Consider the following 16,385-nt stretch of genomic DNA (forward strand, 5'->3'; position numbering starts at 1 on the left):
GTGAGAGAGAGAGAGATACATTAGCCACCTCCCGCGAAATAGGTTGTTCTCTTATTTAAACATTATTTCAATTTTTTTTTGACACCGTTATTTTATTGCCTTGGGTCACAGGCAACCTGATCAAACCCTCAAATATTTTTTTTTTTAAAAGGTACAACAAGAGTACAAAGACACAACGCCATCTGTTTTGAATAACTTCAAACTCCAGGAATGGGGAAACGAGAGGTGAAGGATTCGACTCTATCCTTGAGACTCTCCACTTTCTCTTTCAATGCGAAATCAGGAGATGTCACCAGCTTGGTGAACTCTCCAAGCTTTGATCCCGAGACCAACTTCTTCGCTTCCATTGTTATCTCAACTCCTTCCTTGATCAAGTCAGCAACCACTACAAAGTCTTTCTCTGTCAGTCCTCTTGTCGTCATCGCAGGCGTTCCTATCCTTATTCCCCCTGGAACCAACGCACTCTTATCCCCTGTATTCAACATTCAACAACACCCGTCTCAACACACACAATCACAGCTCAAGTCCTTTTTGTTCTACAAGTACTAAACCCATCTTGTTTCTTTCAGAACTGAGTAACTGACTATCATCTTTTTACATTGGGAAAAGAGACAAAACTAAGATCAAGGGAAGAGGCTCACCAGGGACAGAGTTCTTGTTGAGTGTAATAGATGCCATGTCTAAGATTTTCTCTACCCGAGCACCATCCATGCCCTACATATTCCATACCCAAAAAATATTGTTTGATACCGCATTATGATATAAGTGATTCTCTGGTTTTTGAGAAAAGAGCAAATCAAATAGAGTTTGTAAGAACTTACCAATGGTCTAAGATCGACGAGGACCAGATGATTGTCGCTGCCACCAGAAACCAGATCAAACCCAAGTTCCACCAATCGGTTAGCTAGAGCCCTACAGTTAGCCACAACCTACACAAGTAACACAAAATTTATCTCATAAGCTAAATTTCCAAACTCTATAACGTGCAGAAGAAGTTAATGATCAAGTAAAAAAGGTGAGTACTCTTTTCTGGTAAGCTTTGAACTCCGGCGACTGTGCATGTTTCAAGCAGACTGCTAATCCACCAATTGTGTGATTATGAGGGCCACCCTAGAAAGAAATATAAAAGGCAACAAATATTAATCATGTACAAAGCTACAAACTATCTAAGAACGCTACAAGAAGTGGTCAATATATCAACCTGCAGACCAGGGAAGACAGCATTGTTAATGGCAGATTCAAGTTCAACCCCATTAACTGGATCCTTCTTGAAGAAGATCATGCCACCTCTCGGACCCCTCAAAGACTAATAAAGAAAAGTATAAAAAAGACTATTTAGGCTTTTTGGATTTATCTGAATGGAAATTGTGTTTCAGATTCTTAAACATACACATACCTTGTGAGTGGTTGTTGTGACGATATCACAATACTCAAAAGGATCAGCTACCACAGAGGCAGCCACAAGTCCACTGATGTGAGCCATATCCATCATCAGAAAGGCACCAACTGAGTCTGCGATCTACAAAAATTCATACAAGTTGTGAGAACAATTGTGAAACATCAGACATTATCCTAACACTAGACAGAATCCATAAAAGCAATTATTCAAGAATAATGGCTTGGTTTTACCTTCCTCATGCGAGAATAGTCAAAATCTCGGCTGTAGGCACTAGCTCCAGCAATTATAAGCTTTGGTCGGAACAGTGCAGCAGTTTTCTCGAGCATATCATAGTCCACAATGCCTGCGCATAATACAGACATCAGGAAAATAGACTCATATAAAAGTAGTTGCTGAGACACCATCATAAGAAATGTACACACCTGTTGATTCATCAAGTCGATAAGGCATGGACTCAAAATATATCGAAGTTCCAGATACACGCCTTTTGGCAGTCATGAACCCATGAGACAGATGGCCGCCATGAGGTAAATCCAAACCCTAAATGCTCAAAGAAAGCCACTCATATTTTATATATATATATATATATCAAACACACAAGAAAAAGAAAAGAGTGTAACAATCTTCACTAACCATGATTCTATCATGAGGCTTAAGTATGGCAGTGTACACAGCAAAGTTTGCAGGTGAACCAGATAGCGGCTGAACGTTAACTCCCCATTTGGTAGAATCTAAGCGGAAGGTAGCTAAAGCCCGGTTCTGGCAAAGTGTCTCCAACTGATCGATGAACTCATTGCCACCATAATACCTGTGAGAGACATGGACAAACAGAGATGAGTAACAAAAATAACAGAAGAGTCAGAAAACTCAAATCTTACATACTTGATTTACCTTTTACCAGGAAGTCCCTCAGAATACTTGTTGGTAAGGCATGATCCAACAGTCTCCATAACAGCACGAGACGTGAAATTCTCGGAGGCAATGAGCTCCAAGCTCCTGAACTGTCTGTTTTTCTCCTTTTTGATAATCTCATCGACCTCTGGATCCACTTCAGAACGGCCATAGTCCTCAAAAGGGATTGCATCGCCTAAATTACCAGTCATAGTCAAACAGTAATCAAAAACCACGCATGGAACAGAAATCTATTTAACTTCACATAATAATCATAAATAATGAAAACAAAAACTCTCTTACTGCTAGTCTCGACGGAAGATACCGAGACAGGAGACGCTCTCTTTCAACGACCAAGCTTCTTTTCAGAGGCAAAGAACGGACAGGTCTCGGAAAATTGAACTTCAGTTGCTGAGAAAACTTGGTCACCGGAGCAAAGACAGGTCCTTTAACCCCTCCAGGTTGCTGAAGAGACCCCATTGTAGTACCTCCACAACAAGCTTCCATTCTTTCTCTATTACTCCTAGACTCCACCAAAAAAAAAATCCAATTGTAACAGACAGAACAGTTACTTAACATGTGTTTCAAAACTGCGGGAGGCAATATAATTAATTAAACAAATCAATGGTAAGAACAGAGGCGGACTGTTTCTATCTGACTCAAACATGAAAGAAAGATTTAAACTTTGAAACAGAGACAAAGCATCAGTGACGCATATTATCATATTATCAGCTACTGAGACTCTAAGACCAAATCCGAATAAATCAAATACTAGGAGCTCAGAAGGTAAACGAGAACGGGCAACACTCACCGGTACGGTAGATTAAGTTTTGAGCTATCCGAATGGAATCAAGAAATGAGAAAAGGAAGACAGATATGGAAGGATACGCTCTACCAGATGCTCAAAGCGACGTACATATATCCTTAGGGTTTTACACAAACCCAAGCTCCAGGTTCCAAGAACGGGACAACCACCAAAAAAAAAAAGAATATCAGTAAACGACGTCGTCTATTTCAGTGTCCGGTTTAGAATTAACCGGCTGGTACAGTTAGCAACTTGTGCTTAAAAACTGAATTACTCCATTGATTATTTGGTTTGGTTGAGTGCTGCTTCATCCAGAATGAAGCAACAACATTACTGCAGGCAGTCTTAACTGGTGTAGAGACACATATTCATTGAATGAAATTTTCAATTTTAATCAAATAATATACAAACTCTTGTCTTTGATAAAATAGAGAACAACCAACGTGAATACAAACATGAAGATGACGTTCTCTGACGTGCCTTATTCCAAAGTTTTAAATAATACAAAAATAAAAATAAACAGGGATCCAAAAAGTGGTTCTCAGTTCTTTCACACAAGTTTTTTTCTTCTGGACATGAAAGTATCCATGTAACAATGAAGATATGCAAGAAGCCATGTTCTTTCAAGATATATCACAACAGTTTCAGACCGGTTATATATCTATTTGGTTGGCCATGTTGCTTGTGCGGACATAATGATCCCCACAATAACTCCAAACAACCCCAGAGCGCTACCGAAGATCTCAATCACAAGAATCTTCACAAAGAGTGTGGAGTTCTGAGCATCAGACAATGCGCAACTGCTTCCAATGATTCCTACACATAACCTGCAGGAGAAAAACGTGACCTTTAGTTACATACTTTGACGATAGAATCCCAAAAACCAAAACAGTAAGGATGAGGAGAATCAGTGAATGAAGAAAGATACATACCCGCATACAAGGTTGGCGAATCCAACAATGATTCCGGATGCGAAGATTGCATATCCAGCTCGAAGAGACTCAGCGTCATACATCTTTGAAGAAGGGACACTCTCCAACTTCGTTTGCAGGATGATGGCAACAATAACGCCATATATAGCAACAGCTTCGCAAAAGATAACACTGGACAAGAAAAAAAAGAACAAATGTCTTGGTCATTGCATAGTTTTCTAGCATTAAATTCCGAGCCCAAAAGCTCTGTAGCAATCGATCAAATTACAAACGCAAATTGTCATGGTTAAGCATTCCCTGATAGTACCATTTAGAGCTTCTCAATATGGTTAACAAACGGATTATGGTAATGTCATGATAGACGCTGTAGAATAAGAGTTATCTTTACCCTCTCATTTGATTTGACATAAGCTATATATCTGGTTAAATGAGTGGAAAGACAAAAGACACTTCTTTATCATCACATTCAAGTGCTTGGATCCCCAAAGACAGAACCTTCACACTATTTATCTTGTTTAAGCACAAACACAACCAAACAACCATACGAAAGCTAAGATTTCTAACTCCTGAATCCCAAGTCAACAACTTTTTTCTTCTAATCATTATGTAACTATCTACCCTCACATAGATGTACATTAAGATGAATCGTACAATGGATCTTAAATCAAATCCAAACTCACAAAGGGAAACAAAATTACCACCACAAAAAATAGAAATGAAAAGGTAACCATACCTGATGAGATTCTTGGAAGTGATACGAGGAGCTTCAATGGCCGCACCGATCAAACTACTTCCCGTTATGTAAATTCCCCTGACAAACAAGCAAATTGATTTAAACAGGTCAATCTCACAAATTTTAGGATTTGCACAAATCAATTGACACCGCAACGATCGTATCAAACGTGAAACAGGAGAAGACTGGATTTACCAGGCGGCACCGAGGACTGAAACGCCGATCGAGATGGCGATTCCGATTGCGGAGAAAGTGTACGGCGAGATCCTTACCAACGCCGCGCCCCACGAACTCGCATCAACCATTCCAGACATTCTCTCTCTCTCCTCTCGTATTGCAAGGGTCGTGGTGATGAGAAGATCTGCCTCTCTCTCTCTCTCTCTTCAGGACGGAAGAAATTATCAGAGCCTGTGATCTGAAGATATTGAGGAAATTGTAAATCACGCGCTCTAGATGCGCATGGGTAAAAGTATAAGAAACCGAAATGATGACGTTTTACATGTGTTCGTTAGTTTCGGCCTTGGTAGATATTTTATGGACCAATTAGCCTGGTAAGAATTTTTTTGGTGGGCCTTGTTTTCTTATCAATATCCAAATTCTTGTCACAATCTTAACCAAATTCAACCAAGTAACTAGGCCTGGGCATTTTACTCGGACCCGAAGACCCGACCCGAAACCGACCCGAAAAAACCCGGTCCGGGTAGGAACCGACCCGATCAAATTACCCTATCGGGTCTTGTCGTAGAGGATCCGCGGGTTTTGGACCCGACCCGACCCAAACCCGAAACCCGGCGGGTACCCGAATTAATAATATAAATTAAATAAAATGAATCAATGGGGAGTCGAAGACGGGTTATTTGTCTACTTAGCAAATGGGGCAGCCATTAGGAGACAACCAACTATTGTTCTATCTCGCATAGTTTAGTATATATACACATTTTAATATAATAAAAACACAAACTTTAAATAAAATGTCAAATATTTTCGGATATATTAATATTTTCAGATTTTTTTTGTATTTTTAGGTATTTTTTAGGTTGAACCCGAACCGAACCCGACCCGAACCCGACCCAAAACCGAACCGATAAATTCTAGTTACCCGAATGGCTCCAACTATATAAGACCCGACCCGACCCGGACCCGGTACAACCCGAACCGATCCGGAACCGGAAATTTGAAATTACCCTATCGAGTCCTAAACTCCTAGACCCGAAAGACCCGGATCCGAAAGAACCCGGCCCGAACCCGACCCGACGACCCGAATGCCCAGGCCTACAAGTAACAAAAGAAAAAACAAATTTAATTTTTGTTTTGTCGTTCTAATAGTTATTTTTACGTACACATATATACAAATCGGCGGCACATAGACATGTTTTACGGGACCATGAAAATATTACTTTCCCCTACGTGAGGCTTGTTTTCTTCATGTGAAAAGTATGTGTTCCAACATAGAATTGTTGTAATAGTATACACATTCATATATATACGACACACGAACGTGCAAGCACGTAAGAACACCAGATTATAATCAAAGAAAGAGAAAAAATGTTACTCAAAGAAAAGACAATAATGGAGGACCGTGTGAGACTCATATGCAAACGAACCGTAGTGAGCACGAAACCGGTTGAACAAGGGCGATTGTACCGGTTCTCAGTATTCGACCACGTCATGGAACCTAATCACATCCGTCTAGTATACTATTACCGGACTTCCAAGACTAGAGAACCGGGAGAAATCACCAAAAAACTAAGGGAATCATTAGCATACACTCTCAATTGTTATCCTATTGTAACCGGGAGATTGGTTAAGGAAACTGACGGTACGGAAGAGAACCGGTGGAAGGTGAAGAGCAACGACGCCGGGGTGAGAATGGTGGAGGCGAGAGCTACCGGGACGGTTGAGGAATGGCGTAGGAGTGTGAATAGAGAGGAAGAGCTTAAGCTTGTTCATTGGGAGGACATGTATCACCTTCCTTACTATTGGTCTACCTTTTATGTTCAGGTATAATTAAGGTTCAAGCTGTTTATTGGTCTACCTTTTACTATTTGGTTATCTAATTCTGGTTTAATTGAATTTGGTTTGGTTTTGTCTAATTATTCGGTTTTTCATCTACAGGTGACTGAGTTTGAGAGCGGTGGGTTAGCTATTGGGTTAAGTTGTACTCATCTGTTAGCTGATCCAGTTTGTGCAATGATGTTTATTAGAACATGGGCAGATTTAACTCTGACTCGAAACATGATGACGCCACCACTCTTCCACTCACTCCCGCCTCGCAGGTTCACCAGCCATAAGCTCTCTAACAACCAACTTCTTAGCCATTACATCAGATCTTGCTCCCTAACAGCTCCACCTTCAAACGTGACCGAGGACCGTATGGTCACTACCACCCTTCTGTTCCCGGATCCCATGGTCCAAGCGGGCGAGAACGAGCAAGGGATTTCACCATTTGAGATATTGTCTGGACTCCTTTGTGTCTGTGTGAGTCGAGCCAAAGGGAAGAGGAACGAGCTCACGGACATGTCCTTGTGCCTAGACGTTAGGAAGCTATTGCGTTTAGACCAAAGTTACTTTGGTAATTGCATGGTCTATCACAAAGTTCACTACTCCAAACCAGTTACAACGAAAGATAGGTTGTTATTATTATCTTACGTTGTCAAAGAGATTCATAACGTGACCAAGGGACTAGACTACGACACGGTCATGGACTTGGTCGAGTGGCTCAGTAGCAACAATAACAATCCGATATCCAACGGTTCGGATCTCGTGTGTATTAATCTAGAGAACATGGCGAATTCTCGTCCCATGATGTTCGAGGAAGATTTGATGTTGAGCCATGTCTCTTGCTATGTTGAAGGGCCTGTAGCTGGAGGTGGACAGGCCATTGTGCTTCCTTCACAGCTCAGCGAGGGACCAATGAGCCGAGTGGTTATGGTTACTCTTCCTCAAAGAGAAATGGTTAAGGTTTTAGAGGATGAGCTTCTTCAAAGCTTTTCTCCTGTTTTACTTATGGAATATACAAAACTGCTAAATCAATAAAGTTTCAAATATACGGATTTATAAATCAATAAAGTTACCCTTGCAATTGTTTGAATGTTCCACATGAATGAAACTCAATTAAAATAGAGACATTCAAGAGTAGCTCATACCAAAATATAGTCATGGTTCCAGAATAAGTAGAGATCTCTCAAAGGCTATGGCTATCAGGTTGCAACTCTACTCTCTCACAAATCTTTTTCCCCATCTTGGAAGCAAAGAAAGCAGAGCAAGCGTCCCGGAAAGGCGGGATATTGAGCGTTGATCCACAAAACTTGGTTTCCCAAGGTCTCTCTGACTTCGCCAGCGATGTTCTCTTTCTTGATCTCTTCTTCTTCTTCTTCTTGCTTATTGCTTCAAGAAGAAGCTCATAATCCTTGGCGGTAGTCTCATGTGTTTCATCGCTATACGGATCAAAAAGAACATATTCATTGCTCCCGTTTACATATGCGAGAAGTGTCTGAGACTTTTGACCGTCTTCCACAAATGAAAGTGATCCTCCCCTGGCCTGCAATAACCATTGTGATCAACAAACATAATGGTGAATGAGAGAACTTTGATTCAAAGGTTCTTGAAGAGGTCAGAGTATAAATGTACCTCCATTACAGTCCAAATAGCTACCGGTTTACGGCCTGACCCATGAAACAAAAGGATAGCGCCATCTTTCCCACGAAAGATCTCTTCTTCAGCTCTTACCGACAAATTGGGAAGCCATGCTAAAACTGCAAAGTATGATGACTTCTCTTTAGTGGCAATGGCTGCAAATAAAACAGGAAGATCATATTACTTAAGAAAACAATATCAACAACAATAAAAAAAAAAAACAAGATAAATAGTTATAAACCTTCTATGTCTAATCTATACGACCATGATAAATCCAACTTCATAATGTCATAGACAGATAAGTGCGGCGGGGCATGAGGACAATAGGATGCAGCAACAAGGAAGCCTATTCCAGCGAACGAGAGTTGCAAAACTGGCTGAAACATTTTTTACAACGTATCATTTTAACATTTCAACACTAGCTCTAGTAGTAGTTAATGAAAAATGGATTCAAATTTATTTTGTTTGTAGAAGGTTTTTACCGTACGAAACTTTCCAAATGCAAACGCGAGTTCAGTCGTTAACGGGTTCCATATCGTAATAACTGTCGTAGCCGCAAGAGCTAGAACAGAGCCATCAGGGGAGAAAACAGCAGCTGTTATTTGCTTTCTCCTGAAAAAAAAAAGGATTTTCATATCAGTTTCAGTTATGATTCACCATTCTAAGTAATGAGAGATGTTTACTTATACGAGCCAGCTCCATGACATATCCAGCTTGAATCCTCCTCTGATGTCAGATTCTTGTCGCTATTGCAAACCCAAGTCTTGAAATAGAGAGAAAAAAAACAGTTAACACAAAAAGTTCAAAATAAATGTAAAGGATTTGGAACTACCTTGAAGTCACCAGCAGAAGATATAGTAACAGCCATGGAACGGGGCGAGCTAAGAGCAATGGCTGTGATAGCAGCTTCACTGTATCAACGAAACAGAGTAAGGACTAAAGAGTTACTTACTCTCGACATGAGAATCAAGTAATCTGAACAAAGAAAAACCTGTGAGGTTGATTTATGACTGTTGTTATGCTGAACGTTTTCTTGTCTGGTACAAAGACCCAAAACTTGAGAGAAACTAAGCCTCCACCAAGGTTTCCTTCAGCAAACCTGGCCTCAGCTGTAGTCATCAGTGAGCCATCCCGGGAGAGACCAACTGCTGTCACTGCAACCTATTTTCCATACTTGTTTATATCATTACAAAAGAAGAACAAAGAGGAAGATCCCTCACTAGTAAAAGCTATATTATCTTGCAGAGAGGAAGAAAGGAGAAAAAAAAGTACTAACCCGAACTCCATCATCCTCAGGTTGATGAGGTCTATCGCAAACTTGAATCTACATTTGTTTTGTTAATTTGTTAAAACCATACAGCTATAAAATACGAAACTCACTTAAATTTCCTTTGAAGGATGCTAACCTCTGTAATCTCAGTGTCATTTAAGAGGTTGTAGAGTTGAACACAATGATTAGCTGTGGAGAAAGCAGCAATACCGGAAGAGGGATCAATGGACACAGTTCTGGTGAGGGAGATATGCATGGTTTCGACGTAGCTTATAAATCCAAAGCGATCCAATCTCTGAGGCTGTTAGTTACGTAGTAAGAACACAACATGAATGTGAAGTTAACTCCAATGGAAATGGAAGACAATAGGACTGAAAAAAAATTAAGATGATTAATAAGAACGAACCTTGATTCCAGGAATCGTTCTCAGTATCTCCATGGAAGGAGTTTTAAGAAGATGAATCTGATTATCTGCACAGATCGCCTGAAAACATCTTGATCTTAGTAGAGTTGCTGAAACATTTCATTTGCCTTTTGGCAGGTTGTATATATAGGAACACAAAGATTGTATCTGACTTACAGAGGAAAGAGTAGGATCTGAAGAGAAGATGAAATACAACAAGGGAGACTCCATCTTTGGCAAAACTTGCTTCTTCTCTGTTTCTAGCTCCCAAACAACAAGAACCCCTTCCTTTCCCCCTGAAAGAGCACCACAAAGCAAAAAAAAAATATAACATAATAATAACTCATATATGAGATACATTCACACTACAAAGCTCAAGTCTCACCAGAATACAAAAATGCTCCATCAGAAGAGAAACTAAGGACAGTTACTTCATCAGAGTGCCAGTTTGAGAAGACTCAGCATCACCATCTTCACTTTTCACCGAAGTAAATTTAACATCACCAATATCCTTCCAAATCAACACTCTTCCTGTCGCATCTCCCACTGCTAACATTCTCTTACTGGGATGAAAGGCAAAAGCAGTAACCAACTGCGTGTGATGTAACGTCGTCTCCTTAGCCACCTTGCCAAGAGATGTACTCCATATATGTATTTCGCAACCGTGACAGACCCCGAATAACTCTCCGGAGGGACTCATAACAATACTTTTCGGCTCTTCCATCTGATCATTTAACCAAATCTAATCAAAAAAAAAATCTGAACCAAAAAACATGAGCTTTGTCTTGTCTACTACAAATCTGACCTCTTTCAGAATGTCCCCACCATGAAGAGGCTCTTCCGAAAGACTAACTCTCCGGATCTGTCCAGAGACACTTGAGTAATCCTCAACAGAGACATAAGCAATCAAGCTACTTGACGGTCGACATGTAAACATAACCTATAAAATAAATCCACGAAAGGTTGTAATTTTTTTGCTTTTCATTTAACTGACTGACAAAAAAAGTTACCATAGAGTAAATGGGAAGGTGGATATCAAACGCCTGCACGAGTTTCGGCACCGAGAAGTCCCAAAAACGAATCTTTCCATCGAGAGAAGCAGTCCAGCAGTCTTCGGGGAGGATTGGATCAACAACCACAGTCGTCACGGGTGCTGTGTGACCCTCCAGCGAAGCAAGCTTTGAGCCAGTGGCGACGGAGAAGATGGAGACGGAGTTGGCGGTGCATAAAAGAAGCTTCTTTGCGTCGTTGGAGAAGGCGGGGGGGGGAAGTTATGCGGTTTCTTCCGCCGCGAATCATTTTCTTTCACGGAGGTTTGGAGAAGAAGAAGACGAGAGCATACATCTCTAATCGTCGATTAATTAGAAAAATATAATAATTTTTTTCTCCGATGAGTTTCCGACGGATACATTCCGTCGGAATTGCGACTGATCGATTCCCGAGAGAAAACCAAAGGGAAAAAAGAACACTGTGCCGGGAAAACATTTCCCGCCCAAATGTGCCACACTATACATATGTTCGTGTCCGTGCAATGTGTAACAGTTTCTGAGTTGTTTGTTTGTCCGTCTAAGACTATCTCTAATGCATTTTATTATTTTAATCTCTGATAAATAAATAAAATAAAAATCTATGATAAAGATGATATATGCTCGAATATATATTTCTAAAATAATTCTTCTGTTTCAAATTATAATTAGTTTTGCATAAAAGCACAAATATTTTTAAAAAACATTTTTATAGTTTTAGCATTTAATTGAAAGGAGAAACGAACCAGTGATATATGCCAAATGATATTTCTAACTTTGCTTTTAATTATTTGTTTAAATATTATTTTATTATATTATTAAAACGGAAGGAGTAGTAATCTATGAATATTTAATAAAAAAAAGAAGATTATAGAATAAGAAACATAGATGTATTGAAACAATTTCTCTTTAAATACTATTATAAAAAAAATAGCAATAGATTAGAGATGCTCTAAATTATTCATAAACATTAGGAAAACGCTTTAGTTTTGTTTTTGTCTTGTCTCCTATGATGCGGCTAGGTTTTACATCCACTTTTGAAAAGAATGCATGGGTTTTAATGTTTAGACTTCTACTCGTTGCAAGGATTTGCTTCGACAGTCGAATTTTGGTCACTCTTCTAGGCATATATGTTCCTTGCCTCCTTTTGTGTTATGTTATCTAACTTATTGTGGTGTTCATTCTACTTGTTTCTTAGATTTCAGCTCTATTATGTAACTTTTCAGTAGTATTCCCTCTGTTTAATTTCAGCTAGTTAGCACCTTTTTTTTATCGTAGAGTTGTTCATCTTTGTTATTTTCATCATTTTAGTTTGAATGCTCTTCATAATCGTAACTTGTGTTTAGCAGATGCATCAACATGTTTGGTCCTATGTGGTTTTATTTTGTTTTATCAAATGTCCTATGTAGTTGAACCACCTGAGGCATACAAGATTCTATTTGCTCATAAACACCTATATCAAAGAATTTGATGCCTTGAAAAAAATTTATATAGTTTTGGCGCCTAAAACTAATATTTCATGAATTATAGCTCAAGATCAGCCATGTTCATGAATATGCAATTAATTTTACATTATTTTTTTGTCCACGCTTATTTTGTATTATAAATGTTTTTCGTTTTCAAGAGTGGATAAAATGTGGTTATAAAATTTGAGAATTACATTATAAGGCACACCAAGAGAGGTTTGGATTGTATGGACAACTCACTGGTCCGACTATATATGTTTTTATAATACCGTGAATACATTTCTGACCATAATAAATTAGCTTTATTATAGTACTATCCCATTAGAAAAGTTCATGAAAGCGATTGAAATCATCACCGCCAAAACAAACCTTAAAATAAATTCGTATCTTGTAAGTGAATTAAAAGATTGAGTTCAAATCATAAAGCAAGTGGTAAAACTCAACAAATGCGCTTATCCATATCTCGAATGGGTTTGGTCGAATAATAAACTAATACAATAGTCGGTACGTTGTTACATTTTGTCCATGTATATACGCACTGAATTAAACACTTGATATTTTACGAGTACCGCATAAACACGGGTTGTTTTTCAATATTTTCATTTTTAACTAATAAAAGCTGGATAGTAGTAAATTAAAATTTGCTTCAACTTCTGCTTTGATAATTCCTAATCAGTTTCTACTAAGACATCTCTACATATCAAACGCTTGGGGAAAACATACATTTGACTTTAGTATGTTATTTGCCATCGGAAACTCTTTTTCCATGCCTCTCAAATCTTAAGCAAAAATGATTAGCGGAACTTAGTTTTATTTAACTACTGACAAATTGTTGGTTATTTTTCATTTCAGTTTTATGTTACTTGGACTACCCAACAAACTAAAATAGAGAATCACTAGCTTTTACTAGTTCTTATTTTAATGGCCGACCCTTTTGGCGATCGATAGCCAAGTAAAGGTGTATGGAATAGGTATGGAATAGTTAAAATCTTTTATTTTCCTCCAACATCAAATACTTAAATCTTAAAGCATGCATGCGCAACTTAGGTCGATCATATAAAATTACTATTTGACAGAAAAAAATAGATGAAAAGAAGACTAGAACACAGCTGCATCTAATTAAACCTTTCCACCTTGTTCATATCATTAATCTAAAATTTTAACAACCCCCACGCCCATTAGATTCTCATTAGTCAATTTAAATTAACAGATCATCTTGACCAAAATCTTTCCACGTAGCGGTTCCAATCGGTTGTATTGATAAATTTCGTTCTGAAATGAACTTATGAACTAAAAGAAAAATCAACTCGATGGCATTAATTTAGCAAACATGAAAATAATTTACAGTTGGAACTATATCAAACCATTTGATAAAAATAATAAGTCTCTGTCCTTGCCATTACTACACAACATTAAGCAAATTCTGTAGTCCCAAAAATATAATTCAATAAAAACATACGTTCTAAGTTTTGAGTATTCCATGTTCCATTTTTATTAAATATCCTAGATTGGAATAGGTTACAATATGTGCATGTTATCTAATAAGATGAACTATACTTTTGGCAAAGAACCACATGCATGGCACTTAACGCAGCTTTATAACGAAAGTTGAAAGAAAACAGGAAAATTCTTATCAATGATTATAATTGTACTTGCAGTTAGTTGTTTATAACCTTGAATATCTTTCATCATTACAACCTGCTTTCTTTTCCCATAGGTGTCATGAATTGGTCAATAATAGATATCCTTTAATCATTCCATTGTAGTCTCGACCCTAGATTCCCATAGAGAGATGAAGTGTTTAGATTCAGATAATCAGATATGTTGAGATTCAGATAATCAGATATGTTGTATCTTGTATGATTTTATTTTGTTGTTACTTATACAACGATGATATGTCTCCAAATTTCCGTACGCGGCACTTAGATGGCCAGAATGTTCCTTCCGAATTAATTAGTAGTCCGGGAAATTTTGGTATTAAGCGATTCAAGAAATTACGTCATTTAAGTATTAACCAAAAAGAAATACAGTATTCATTAACCAAAAAGTATTCTGTAGTGCTTCGTCACTGTAGTTAAATACATATCAACAAGAAGAACATCAAAATGTTGAGGTATTTCTTATATAATATAATACCCATAAATGAGTAATACATACTTTGGGAGTCTTATCCAGTTTATGATCTTAGAGAATATGATCATGCTTAGTTGTTTAGTATTCTAATGAAATAATCATCTAAAAGCTATAAAGTTTCTTGAGGAAGCATGTGAGTGAATTATGCTTGCTTTCTTGAACAGACCTTAGCCAATTTCGGCGCACGTTCATACACCCGTAATCAAATTGTAGTTTGATAAATTTTTCAAACGAAAATATTTGTTATATTGTTAGCCAGCAAAAAATATTTGCTACATCAAAATTAGAGAGAGTTACATATTTAGACACATTTGTCTTTTTTCTTACTCAATTAGATACTTTGTGTCTATGACACACAATTGTTGGTTTCGATGCAATATTGAGACTATTATACCCTCCTGCTGAGGAAATGAGATTGAATGGCGTAAGGAAAACATAAATATAGTTTATTAGTTATCTTATTAGTTTAGTTGATATATTAATTGGTTCTGAATTCCCCTAACATGTTTTAGTGATCATTATTACAAATTATAATGTATAAAATTTTATATTTATGCGTAAAATAAATTATGGTTTTTTCTCTTGTACATTTTGATATCCATAATGTATATATTTATGCGTAAATATATATATATTATGGATGGTGCAGTTGTGGATGTGAGATATGTGGATTCGTGGACAAAGTTTCGTGGACGAATTTCCGTGGACAAGATTTTTAATCTTACAAGAGATTTCATAGACGAAGTCTTGTGTAAAGGCAGACGATCTAATAGGTTACGATAAAGAAAACTTTTTAGGGTGTAATATCACCACCTCCTCCACTATCTCCTCCATCTCCGTTACCACCTTTGTTTTAATTATCACTTCCGTTTTAGTCACCACCTCCACTATCTCTTCCACCTCTATTATCACTTTCATATCCACCATCGAAAACCCATTCGCAATTCTTCTGATCACATCAATACATTTCTGACCACGAGATCTCCATCCACAACTCTTTCGGCCATATAAACAACATCCACACACACATTGACCAAAGAGAGACATCTTCACCTCCATACACACCACCGCCTCTGTTATCTCATCCACCTTCATTACACATTCGTTTTTAATTACCACTTTCGTTTTAATCACCATCTACACTGTCTCCTCCACCTTTATTCCTATTTTCGTATCCACCATCGAGAGTCCATCCGCAACTCTTCTGATCACATCAATATAACTCTGACCACGAGATCTCCATCCACAACTCTTCCGACCACATAAACAACATCCACACACACATTGACCAAGAGAACCACCGTCACCTCCATACACACCACCGCCTCCACTATCTCCACCTTCATTACCCACAACTTTTCTGACCAGATCAACAATATCCACACACATATTGATAAAAAGCCACTGTCACCTCCATAATCACCAACGCCTCCACTATCTCCTCCACCTCTATTATCACTTTGGTATCCATTGCAGCCACCTCCATAACCACTACTGCCTCCATGATCTCCTCCACCTCTATTATCACTTTCCACCACCACCACCGTCTCTACTATGGTATCAACCACCATTTCCACCACGGTGTCCACCACCGCTTCCATCGATCTGAGCGTTTCCGTTCATAACTATCACCGTCTTGTTCATAGTCACCACCGTTACTTCCACAGTCACCACCACCGATGCCGCCGCTAC

At 38.3% G+C, this 16,385-nt stretch overlaps 4 protein-coding genes across 4 annotated transcripts; 1 reads left to right on the forward strand and 3 right to left on the reverse strand.

Moving 5' to 3' along the window:
• Nucleotides 1–29: 29 nt before the first annotated feature.
• Nucleotides 30–3,261, reverse strand: LOC108842752 (serine hydroxymethyltransferase 3, chloroplastic). The gene is given in 13 exon segments (XM_018615769.2): nt 30–472; nt 642–714; nt 822–929; nt 1,024–1,110; nt 1,202–1,306; nt 1,397–1,519; nt 1,630–1,742; nt 1,822–1,939; nt 2,033–2,207; nt 2,291–2,486; nt 2,594–2,632; nt 2,635–2,813; nt 3,102–3,261. Coding segments are annotated over 12 exon segments (1,575 nt in total). The 5' UTR covers nt 2,798–2,813; nt 3,102–3,261; the 3' UTR covers nt 30–197.
• A 236-nt stretch (nt 3,262–3,497) lies between these two features.
• Nucleotides 3,498–5,200, reverse strand: LOC108842753 (V-type proton ATPase subunit c''2). Its single transcript, XM_018615771.2, has 4 exons — nt 4,956–5,200; nt 4,761–4,838; nt 4,028–4,198; nt 3,498–3,922 (listed from the first exon to the last, which is right to left on the reverse strand). Exons 1-4 carry the CDS (start codon nt 5,072–5,074, stop codon nt 3,757–3,759), a joined length of 534 nt encoding a protein of 177 aa, XP_018471273.1. The 5' UTR covers nt 5,075–5,200; the 3' UTR covers nt 3,498–3,756.
• Nucleotides 5,201–6,255: 1,055 nt separating this feature from the next.
• Nucleotides 6,256–7,844, forward strand: LOC108841412 (protein ECERIFERUM 26-like). Its single transcript, XM_018614168.2, has 2 exons — nt 6,256–6,761; nt 6,876–7,844. The coding sequence occupies exons 1-2, from the start codon at nt 6,306–6,308 to the stop codon at nt 7,794–7,796; spliced, it is 1,377 nt and encodes a 458-aa protein (XP_018469670.1). The 5' UTR covers nt 6,256–6,305; the 3' UTR covers nt 7,797–7,844.
• On the reverse strand, nt 7,786–11,534 carry LOC108840835 (uncharacterized). Its single transcript, XM_018613649.2, is given in 16 exon segments — nt 7,786–8,301; nt 8,391–8,551; nt 8,638–8,773; nt 8,879–9,008; nt 9,080–9,159; nt 9,229–9,307; nt 9,388–9,557; nt 9,673–9,720; nt 9,803–9,967; nt 10,073–10,150; nt 10,247–10,365; nt 10,455–10,520; nt 10,523–10,793; nt 10,875–11,009; nt 11,080–11,334; nt 11,336–11,534. Coding segments are annotated over 16 exon segments (2,283 nt in total). The 5' UTR covers nt 11,369–11,534; the 3' UTR covers nt 7,786–7,944.
• Between the last annotated feature and the right edge of the window lie 4,851 nt (nt 11,535–16,385).

The sequence above is a fragment of the Raphanus sativus genome, chromosome 2 (assembly GCF_000801105.2).
Source record: "Raphanus sativus cultivar WK10039 chromosome 2, ASM80110v3, whole genome shotgun sequence".
Classification (NCBI taxonomy): Eukaryota; Viridiplantae; Streptophyta; class Magnoliopsida; order Brassicales; family Brassicaceae; genus Raphanus; species Raphanus sativus.

What these genes read in the sequence shown, in the direction of transcription:
- LOC108841412 (XM_018614168.2), top strand. Translation starts at nt 6,306, where the DNA reads ATGTTACTCAAAGAAAAGACAATAATGGAGGACCGTGTGAGACTCATA. An exon ending in GGTCTACCTTTTATGTTCAG is followed by an intron (nt 6,762 to 6,875) that starts GTATAATTAAGG and finishes TTTCATCTACAG; the next exon opens with GTGACTGAGTTTGAGAGCGG.
- LOC108842753 (XM_018615771.2), bottom strand. Translation starts at nt 5,074, where the DNA reads ATGTCTGGAATGGTTGATGCGAGTTCGTGGGGCGCGGCGTTGGTAAGG. An exon ending in ACTTCCAAGAATCTCATCAG is followed by an intron (nt 4,199 to 4,760) that starts GTATGGTTACCT and finishes TTTCTTGTCCAG; the next exon opens with TGTTATCTTTTGCGAAGCTG. An exon ending in TTCGCCAACCTTGTATGCGG is followed by an intron (nt 3,923 to 4,027) that starts GTATGTATCTTT and finishes TTTCTCCTGCAG; the next exon opens with GTTATGTGTAGGAATCATTG.